The sequence below is a fragment of the Eptesicus fuscus genome, chromosome 1 (assembly GCF_027574615.1).
Source record: "Eptesicus fuscus isolate TK198812 chromosome 1, DD_ASM_mEF_20220401, whole genome shotgun sequence".
NCBI lineage: Eukaryota > Metazoa > Chordata > Mammalia > Chiroptera > Vespertilionidae > Eptesicus > Eptesicus fuscus.
Window position 1 is genome coordinate 130291645 of NC_072473.1, and position 10841 is coordinate 130302485.

The 10841-nt window shown below is 50.0% G+C and overlaps 1 protein-coding gene across 1 annotated transcript; it reads right to left on the reverse strand.

Moving 5' to 3' along the window:
* Positions 1-10331, reverse strand: WAS (WASP actin nucleation promoting factor). The gene is made up of 13 exons (XM_008158208.3): positions 10268-10331; positions 8310-8475; positions 7804-7944; positions 6736-6822; positions 6523-6625; positions 6369-6410; positions 6222-6275; positions 5375-5549; positions 4391-4433; positions 4036-4189; positions 3202-3614; positions 2850-2964; positions 1-284 (listed from the first exon to the last, which is right to left on the reverse strand). Exons 2-13 carry the CDS (start codon positions 8439-8441, stop codon positions 229-231), a joined length of 1515 nt encoding a protein of 504 aa, XP_008156430.1. The 5' UTR covers positions 8442-8475; positions 10268-10331; the 3' UTR covers positions 1-228.
* Between the last annotated feature and the right edge of the window lie 510 nt (positions 10332-10841).

The window sequence follows — 10841 nt, forward strand, 5'->3', positions numbered from 1 at the left end:
GAAACAAAAAGACCATTATTTTATTTTTATTTTAAAATTCTTGACTGAAAACTGAGAAATTTTGTATAAAAAAGGGCTATTGCTAAGGCGACTGGGGCCCAGTCAGAGATAACAGCATTGGAGGGGCTGGTAGAGAACGGGCCTTGGGGACCTGGACGCCGAGAGAAGAAGGCCGTAAGCAACAGCTGCCAGGGGATCAGGTGCAGAACAGGGGGGGATGGTGTTGGCCTAGTCGTCCCATTCATCGTCCTCGTCGTCATCTCCGGCCTGGTCCTCCCCTTCGTCTAGAGGGGGACAGAAAGAGTGGGACTCAGATGGGCAGGAGGGTTCACAAGCCCTGGAGAGGGGGGTTCCTAGGGATTAAGAAGTCAGGACTCAGGGTCCTGGGGGCCTGAAGTCTCCTGCGAGGAAGTCAGGTCTGGGGCCTGTGCATTGGCTAAGGATGAGGCCCCCTCAGAGGAGAAAGAATTAGGGTTTCTGTTTGGGACAAGATATAATTGGGGTCTGGGTTCTAGTTGAAGTTTAAGTGAATATTATTGTCAAAAATGTATGGTTAGTTGGGATATTATTGTCACACAAAGGGTTAACATTAACAGGCTTGTCACTTAATGGGGTGAATTTAAATATTATTAGCAAAAGTGGACTAAATTACAATATTATTGTTTCACAGCAGGTTAATGTTAATATTGTTGACACATAATGGAGTTAATAATAATATTAACTCCAAAAGATATGGAGTTTATTATAATACTAGTGGCCTGGTGCACGGATTCGTGCACATTGAAAGGAAATTAATTAGAAGAGATATTTTAATACCGCTATTCGCCTTTTCTTTATGATAGAAGTGTCAGTTGCCATCTCCAAGTTTTACTAACCATTCGCTATAAGCACAATCTTCTGATCTCATATTTGTTTTAAGAGACAACTGTCTGAAACATCCCCAAACACTACAGTACTTTAAACTCATTTGTACTATGGCCAATGGCATGGCATGCGGCACAACACTGAGACATTATAGACTTAGCCTTTTATATATATGTTGTAATGATGTGCTTTCTTTCACCTTCAGAATGTCAACAAAAACAACCAAATTCACAATCGACAATGACAGATCAAAACATACACATGCGATTGGAGTCAGCAAGAGCTTTATATGTATCGCACATGCACAAGTCAACATTTATTTTTAAATTGCCAGTGTGCATCATATGTACTGGCCGGTCAGTTGGTTGGACGGTTGGACGTATGTATGGTCCGTCACTTAGCCTTTTATATATATAGATACAGATAGAAGATTGTCATATAATGAATTCATGTTAATCTTGTGAATACACTCTGGGATGAATGTTAATATTATTGTCCAAATTGAAGTTAATTAAATTATTGTCACCTAATAGGTTGAACTCTATATTATCCTCACATAATAGTCGTATAACAATATTGTTGACACATTAGGGGATTCCTGTTAACATTCTTGCAAAAAGATTGGGTTAGTTATAATACTATCACATAGTCACTGTTAATCTATTGACACATGGAGGTAGGGTGAATAATACTATCAAAGATGGGGTTCTTTCTAATATCTATATATAAAAGCCTAAGCAACCGTTATGACCAGTCAACCGCTCAACCGGTTGACCAGTAGCTATGACGACACACTGACCATCACGGGGCAGACACTCAGCAGCAGGAGCTGCCTCCTGGTGGTCAGTGTGCTCCCACAGCCAACTTCCTGTGGCCGGCCAACCTCCCCCGGTCCCTCCCCCTGGCTGGCCAGCCCTATAGGCCCCGATCGCCGGCCAGGCTGAGGGCCCCCACCCATGCACGAATTCCTGCACCAGGCCTCTAATATTATCCTACCTAATAAAATAGTAGTATGCAAATTGACCGCACCTTTGCTATGCCCAAGCCATGCCCACCAGCCAAAGCCACGCCCACCAGCCAATCAGGGCGAGTATGCAAATACCCAACAAATATGGCGCTTAATTTGCATACGCTGAGGGAGGGAGGAGTGAAGACTGAAGACAACTTAGAAGAAAGAGGGAGGAAAAGCAGAAAGCAAGGTGGCTGCCAGAGGGAAAGCCCCAGTGGGGCGGGGCAGAGCAGAGTGGGGTGGGACGGGGCGGGGCGGAGCGGAGCAGAGCTGGGCGGGCGGCAGCAGCGCAAGGGTGCAGGCGCGGCAGCAGGAGCGCACGCCGGGGGCAGCGGCCGCTTGCAGGATTCTTCCTGCAAATGGGCTACTAGTATTATCATAACAGAGTGGGCTAATGTTAACACTACTGAACAAATGGGATTAATGTTAATAATGTGGACACACCTTGTCATTAATGTTAATATTATTGTCAAAGATAGACTTAATTATACTATTGTTACATAATGACAACATCAACATTGTCAAAAAGGAGACTGAACCCCGCCAGCGTAGCTCAGTGGCTGAGCGTCAACCTATGAACTGGGAGGTCATAGTTTAATTCCTGGTCAGGACACATGCCTGGGTTGCAGGCTCGCACCCCGTGCAGCAGGCAGCCGATAGATGTCTCTCATCATTGATGTTTCTCTCTCTCTCTCTCTCTCTCTCTCTCTCTCTCTCTCTCTCTCTCTCTCTCTCTCTCTCTCCTGCTTCCATCCTCTCTGAAATCAATAAAAATATGTTTTTTTTAAAAAAGAGAGACTGATACAAGATTCACCTTATCACTATCATCAGCAGATGGGGCTGATGCTACTACTGATGGAGACTGTTGGGGTTGTTTTTAGGCCAACACTAGCCATGGAAAGCAGGGTCACTGTCCTGGCAGGTTGGACCCCAGAGAGGACAGCCCGCAAGTGGCAGGGAAAGGGCAGACTCTCACCTGAGGAGTGGATGGCTTTGCTTCTCTTCTGCATTACGTGCATCAGGGCACCCACCAGCCCCTCGGAGCTCTGAGGTGGCGGCTGCAGCGCAGAACTCTCTGAGGCTCCAGGGGTCTGCAGCAAGCAGGGTCCAGCACAGAGGGCTCAGGGCCTGTGAAAGCATTTCTCCCCACCCCTTCCAGTCTCCTTCAAGACTCTAAGCCCACCTCTCCACATCAACCTCCCAACCCTGTCACTGAACCCCACAAGCCTGGGACCCCATCAGTTTCCGCCCCAGTCCTCTAGCATCCTTATTTGCACAGTACAACCCAGAATCCCAGGCCCCCAGTCCTTCATCCTGCTGGTCCTCACCTTGTTCAGCTGAATTCCCTGCCGGATTTGATCCAAAAGGGCCCCCCGACCTCCAGCAGGGGCCAGGCCCCCCACAGGCCCCAGAGGAGGAGGGACTGGGGGAGGCACTGGCCCATCCCCAGAGCTGGGTGGTGGTGGTGGTGGAGGTGGTGGTGGTGGTATGGGTGGAGCCCCAGCTCCAGGGAGTGGAGGGGGTGGTGGCCCAGATCGTCCTGTGGCTGGAGGGGGTGGTGGCGGAGGGCCCCCTCGGCCCGGAGGTGGGGGTCCCCGGGGAGTTGGTGGTGGTGGTGGCGGCACACCTCCCAAAGGTACAGGGGGCAGTGGACCAGAACGACCCTTGTTACTCCCCACAGTTGGGGGCCGGGGGGGCTGGTTCCCTCCTCGGGATGGCGGTGGGGGTGGTGGAAGCGGCTCTGAGGGGGGAAATAACACATAGCTATTATTATAGTTTTCTTCCAAACCTGTTTCACTCATTTGTAAAATGGGTACCCGAGCCCTAGCCGGTTTCGTTCAGTGGATAGAGCATCAGCCTGTGGACTAAAGGGTCCCAGGTTTGATTCTGGTCAAGGGCACATGCCCGGGTTACGGGCCAATCCCCAGTGTGAGGCCTGCAGGAGGCAGCCAATCAATGATTCTCTCTCATCATCGATGTTTCTATCTCTCTCTCTCCCTCTCCCTTCCTCTCTGAAATCAATAAAAAACATTTTTTAGTGGGTACCCAACTGACCAACTCCCAATTGTAGCCGTAGAGGGGTTTCCAGGACTAAGTGATTACTTTTGGAAATCAGCCACCAGGGCTGGAGAAGAAAGGGGTGTCCAGAAAAAGGGACTCACCCTGGCGCCTCATCTCCTGCCGCACAGCTTCCAGCCCGCCCTGATCCTCAATGAAGTCATAGATAAGTTTGGAGGTCTCAGCATCAGTGAGCTGGGCCTCACTGATTCCCGCCTTAGAGAACAGGCTCCGCAGATCCGGGTCCAGGTTGTTGACCTGCCCCAGAGGAAAAAGTCAGGGGCAGGAGTGGGTGAATAAGGTGAGGAGGGAAGGGACATGGATTGTCATCGGGTCCACCCCAGAGAGGAAGCTGAGAGGGCTGAGGGAAGGGGAGGGTCTGGAGGTAGGTCTGATCGCTGGACTATGGAAGGATAGGAGGGAGCTGAATAGGGTCCAGGGGACTTTGGAGTTACTCACGTCAAATCCATTCTGGGGGTCCCACCCCACGTGGCTGACATGTCTATGGGAGGGGAGGAGACCCCAGTGAAGCTCTACTGCCCTTTCTTCCCTCCCTTCCTGGCGAAGCCCTCCTGCCCTCTCCTGCCCAGAGGGGCCAGAATTAACAAATGAGCCATAAGTGAATGAATGAGAGCAGTAGTTATGGAATTAGAAGGGGTCCATTGTTTGTGGTGCCCATCTATCCATTTCATCCCTATTTTCACCATCTATCCACCATCCATTTGTCCAACTAGCCCTTCCCATTCACCTGTCAGACTGCTGATCCATATTTGTCTCTCCACTTATTTGCCTACACACATCTGTTTACCCTTTTGTCCATCAATCTGTCCTCGAACACACTTGTCCATCCACCTATCCATCTATCCATGTGCTCACCTTTCTATTCATCACTCATTTGTCTCCATTCAACCACACACTTCTGTCCATTTATCCATTGAACTGTTCATTCATCCACAAATCTGGCCATCTATCCATCCTCGTCTACCTTGTCTGTGAACCAATCAGCCTATAGATCCATCCTTCTATCCCCACTTCCCATTTACCCATCCTCCCATCCATCCAACCACCTATCCATTTATTCTCCTCCCATTCATTCATTCATTCATTCATCCATCTATCTACTCACCCATCTACTCACCCTCCAGCCCACCCAGGTTAAGACTAGGGTGAGGCAAGTGAGATGCCTAGGGTACAACATTTAAGGAGGCACTCATTCTCAGTCATGAATTGAACTTGCATGACCCTGAAAATTTTGCAACCTTGGTGCCTCACCTGTCTCTCCCTAGTCCTGGCCTTGCACCCACCCACCCATCCACTCATCTACCCTCCCACCCACCCCCCAATCATCTGCCCATCCTTTCATCCACTTAGCTCTTCTCCTGTCCACCTGTTCATCTGCCCCCCTCCCAGGGATCTGTGGGCCCGCTGGAGAAAGGTTCTCACTTGAATCCACTAGGTGCACCAATATCAGCCTTTCTGATCTTTTTCTTCCCTGAGCGTTTCTTATCAACTGGGCCAGGGCCAGGTACCGGGAGCCCACGGTATCGTGAACTCGTGATGTCCGGGTTCTGGATGTCCACTGTCCCCATCCCCAGGGACAGTGGTCCAGCTGCTGGGCCTGTGGGGAAATAGAATGACTAAACCGTTGACCCACTTACCCACCAACCAAAGTATAGGGGCAGGAGAGAGGAAGACTGTTTGGGGAAATCTCTGTGTGTGTTTGATGGTCATGGAGGGAGGGGATGAGGGATCCAAGGAGGGTTTATGGAGAAGTGAATGGGTGGTTCCCAAAAACCATTCATACATTCACTGATTCAATTATTTATTCAGCCACCCATGCTTATCACTTCAGTATTGACTCATTCATTCACTGGCTTATTAACTAATTAATTTGTTAAATTATTTGTTCACTCATTCGTTCATTCAATCATTGATTTCTTTGCCGATTGAAATTTTATGTCACTTTTTCATTTGTTCACTGTTCAGGTCATTCACTCACTCACACATTCATTAATTTACTAAATCATCCCTCCATCCATTCATCCACTTATCCACATACCAATTTACCTATGCACTTATACACCCACCTATACATCTATATATCTATCTACATTTTCATCCTCCCATCAATTCATCCCCTTACTCAACCATCTATCCACCACCCATCCTTCCACCCACACATCCATACATTCATCCACCCACTCAATCACCCACTTACCCCTGCACCCACCAAATTACTCATCCACCGACCCACCTGTCCATCCAGAGACAAGGAAGAATTAGCACTCACCCCCTTGGTCTCCACCTGGGTGCGAGGGCAGGGGTGGAAACCCTCCTCTTCTCTCTGGGAAGATGGAATGGGTAGAAAGCTCTGACAACCTTGCCACAGGTTCCTGTGCTAGCCTCTTACTATCCTTACTTGCACTAGAGGACTCACCTTCATTGGCCGGTGCTGGTGGTGGGGGTAGCTGGCGTCTGTCTGTAGAGAGACAGGTAGACTGGGAACCAGAACCATGGGAGGGGCTTTTACAGCTCCCCACTCTTGTATTCACCTCAGCCCAACCTCCTTTCCTCCCCCAAGGCCTCCTCACCTCCACTTTGCCTCTGGTTCCTTTTTTGTATCTTCTCCTGCACCAGGGCCTGGAAGGCCTGGGCCTCCTTCTCATCTGCAAAGTTCAGCCCCACTTGGCAGTCCTGCACACACCTTGGGGTCAGCAGCCTTCCAGGACCCCCATACCTTTCCCCATATCGCCCCCCCCCCACCCACATCCCAAATGAGGCCCAGAGGTCAGGTGGTCACTTACATCTCCAGCAAAGGTGTGGAAGAAGGAGGTGGGAGCGGAGTAAACCAGCTGTGAGTATAGCTCCTGTTCCCAGAGCAACAGGCCTGTCTAGAGAGGAGGGGAACACACTGGCACTGAGGGGTGCCCTGGGGGGCAGGTCTCTGTTATCTGGGCAGGGAACATGGTGTCCAGATTTGGAGCCCCGGGATCTGATTTGGATATTTCTAACTCAGCATCAGAGAGTTGGGGGTCTAGGGGTCAAGATGTAAAGGGGTGGGTTACAGTATGGGAGTTAGACACCGTAGTGAGAGGTTTGGATTTGGGGTTTGGGGCCCTAGATGTGGGACTTGGGGGCCTGACTTTGAGGATTTGGGACTCCAGTGCTAGGAGGGCTCCAGTATTGGGAGTTGGGGTTGAGATCTGAGGTTCAGACATACAGACTTGGGAATTGGTGGGGCGGGTTTCAGGCAAGGTATGTGCAATTTGAGGTTTGAAGAACAGAGTTATGGCCTAAGAGTTTAGTTAGTATCCGATGGCTCTGGGATATTGATGAGGGTATGCCGGGTTCATCTTTATGGGTTTAGAAGGATGCATTTGGGATATATGCCTAGGAAGTCCAGGTTGGGAGCTTGTGGAACAGATTCAGGAATTCTGGGGTCCATGCTATGGGGTTAAAAGGACAGATTTTGGCATATTCAGGTTTGTGGTTTGGGGAATAGGTTTATGACTTAGGAGCTAAATAAACATCTGAGGTTCAGGAGTTTTGATGGGGGATTTCTGAGACCCAAAATGTTGATTTAGAGTAGATTTGAGTTTCAGGAAAAAATATAGTGCTCACTTTTAGGGTGGGGGGAGTTTATTGAACAGATTAGACTTAGGCAGTATACTAATATGTGGGGGTTATAGACATTGAAATGGAGACTCATCACAGACTTAGAAAGGCAAACCAGATGTGACATCTGGATGAAGTCTTTGGTCCTGGGGTCCGGGGGTTCACTGATCTGTGGAGAGCTCAGGGCTCGGGACACAGATCTAGGTTTGCAGGTTGAAAATGGGTTTGCATATGCAGCGGGGGAGGGCGGGGATCACCTGAAGGCTGTAAAGGCGGATGAAGTAGGACTTCTGGGGGTTATCCTTCACAAAGCACACAGCCCCACAATGCTTCTTGGTCCAGCGCTCGGCTCCAGGGGGCATCGCCATGTACAGCTGAATAACTGCGGTGGCCAGTGTCTGGGAGGGGAGAGCGGGGTTCAGTGGAGTCTGGGAGGGGGCAACCAGGGGTCTGAGAACCAGACTTGGTCCTCCATTGCCCATGGCTGTTGTGGCCCCGAAGGAAGAGCCACAACCAGAGAGAAAGTGAATACACATGAAGATCTTCCTGGGATTGATGAATGGGGGTAAGTGGATTCTAGGAGAGGAGATGATGGAGAGGGAACGTAGGAGAGGAAAAAAGAGAAGGAGATTGGGGAAGATGAGGAGAGAGGAAGGGGAGGAAAGGAGGAGAGAGGGAGGATGCGGAAGAGGAGGAGGAGGAAAATGAGGAGAGGAAGAGGAAAGGGAGAAAGACAGGGAGGGCCAGGAGGTCCCCAGCTCACCCAGCATTTCCTTCCGAGCATCTCGAAGACTCGCTGGTTCTCATGGTCTTGGAGGAGGCTGGAGGGTATGTTCTGCTGAACCGCCTGTGCTCCGCGGCCCCCAGGCCTGCCTCCCACAGGGCCCCCACTCATGGTGCCTCCTGCCCTTGTCCTCTCCGGCTAGGCTCTGGGTGCAGGGTAAGAAGAGGAACTTCCGCAGTGAACAGGGGAACAGGGGAACAGGAAGTACAAAAAACCACAAGGGAAACAGGTCCTCCACAGCTCCCTCCGTGGGCCTGGGCTCCTCCTCCCTCGGACAGACTTGGACCCTCTGCCCTGAGTTTGGGGTCCTCCTCATTTGACTGGGTAGACCCACCTTTTCGACCAGCCCATGTCCTATTCCTGCTTTCATATTCCCTGGGGGCCTATCTCCCTCTGACTGGCTGAGATCCTCCTCCCTCTGATTGGCAGCAAGAGTGAGGCCACTACCGCACTTCTGTAAGGCATTCTGCAGTCGGTCATTGAGAACAGTCATGGGGCTGAGTGGCCCCCTTCCTCCCCAAAGTGTCCAGTTAGCCTGGGAGGCCTGAGGGCCTAGGCCCCTAGTGCCGAAGGATTACTGCGCTGAAACTTTTCCTTTCATTACACAGCGAGTGCCTGGGGTCCCACCCTTCTCCTGAGACCCCAGCAACCCGGCTCACTTCCCCATCCTTTACCCCTGCCTCCCCACAGCTCCCAAATTATGTTCTGCTTATCATCCCCCCTTTTTTAATTTGTTTTTATTGATTTCAGAGAGGAAGGGAGAGAGAGAGAGATAGAGACAGACAGACAGACAGAGATCAATGATGAGAGAGAATCATGGATCGGCTGCCTCCTGTACGACCCACACTGGGGGTCAAGCCCACAACCTGGGCATGTGCCCTGACCGGCAGTCAAACCATGACCTTCTGGTTCATAGGTTGACACACAACCACTAAGCCATGCCGGCCAGGCCATTCGTTCATTTTAACACTGCTCATTGAGCTCTCACTGTGTGTAAAGCATATCTCCAGTATCTGGCACAAACTAGACATTCAATAAACGGAGGATTGAATGAGAGATTAATGTCTAATTGACCTAGTGTTTTCTGAGTTTTTTTCTAAGTGTCTTACTTTGTTAATTCATTTCCTCTTCACAGAGGATACCATGATATAAGCACAACTGTCCCCTCCATAGGGATGCCGGGGCCCAGAGCTTAACTAACTTGCCTGAGATCACAAAGCTTTGTGGAGCTGAGGTTAATTACTCTGTGTGGCCAGATTATGATGATCTCTGAACACATAATAATCTGGCCACTCAGTGTATATCCTATATAATAAAAGGCTAATATGCAAATTGTCCCCTCGACCAGGAGTTCGACCAGCAGGCAGGCCGGCCAACCGCCCATGTCCCCTCCCCCTGGCCAGGCTGGCTGGACCCCAGCCATGCACGAATTCATGCACCAGACATGAATATATATACTGAGTGGCCAGATTATCATTCATTCAGAGATCATAATAATCTGGCCACTCAGTGTATGTGAGTTCCTAAACTGTTAAGTGCCACATGGGGGCTGAGATAAAATGCTTCTGCTCCTTCTCTGTGTCTTTGGTTCTCCACCTTCCTGCTCTTTTAAAAATATATGTTTTTATTGATTTCAGGGAGAGGGAGAGAGGGATAGAAACATCAATGATGAGAGAGAATCATTGATTGGCTGCTTCCTGCACACCCCACACTGGGGATTGAGCCCACAACACGGGCATGTGTCCTGACCGGAAATCGAACCGTGACCTCCTGGTTCATAGTTGGATGCTCAATCACTGAGCCATGCTGGCCAGGCCCTGCCTGTCTTATTCATTGCCGAATCCCCACCACCCTAGCACAGGACCCTGCATGCAGAAGCTCAACCAGTATTTGTTGAACAATCATTGTACAGTCTAGATTTCTATGCTGTAACTTACTGTCCTCTTCCCACAAGGCTTCTCCTGCCATCTCTTCACCCCCACACCTGGGGAAAGGAGAGAGAAAAACTCAAGAGTGTGCAGGGGCCAGCTCTCCCCACAGAGATGTCCACACTGTTCGCTGACGCTACAGGCAAGTGGGTGCTTTAGGGCCCCTCACGGGAGGTGCAATTGCTAGTCCTGGTCGGTGGAGTGAGGACAGGGTGTGCACAGGAAAGCAGAGACACCTGAAGAAATAAGAATTTCTCAATGGTGAGAACCACTGATTCTGGAGCCCTCCAGCCTGGATCTGGCACTTACCAGCTGCTTAAAGTCTGATAACCTCTCATGCCTCAGTGATCTCATCCATAAAGTGAAGACAGTAATAGCAGTTAAGGCTGTTGTTAAGACTAAATGAGATCATTCATGTACAGTGATCAGCACAAAGCTTAATGCGTTATAATTCTGTATTGTTGTTTTTATGAAATAGCTAAATTGGATAAATGAATTATCATCCCTTGAGCCTAGCATTTCCCGTGTCTCCCCCCCGCCCCCATCCTCTCCTCACCCTCCATCAGACTGTCCTGGCCACCGG

Coding starts and splice junctions, on each gene's coding strand:
- WAS (XM_008158208.3), bottom strand. CDS start 8,441: ATGAGTGGGGGCCCTGTGGGAGGCAGGCCTGGGGGCCGCGGAGCACAG. Junction 7,945..8,309: donor TGCTCGGAAGGAAATGCTGG/GTGAGCTGGGGA, acceptor CTCCCCTCCCAG/ACACTGGCCACCGCAGTTAT. Junction 5,550..6,221: donor CCCAGGTGGAGACCAAGGGG/GTGAGTGCTAAT, acceptor ATTTCCCCACAG/GCCCAGCAGCTGGACCACTG.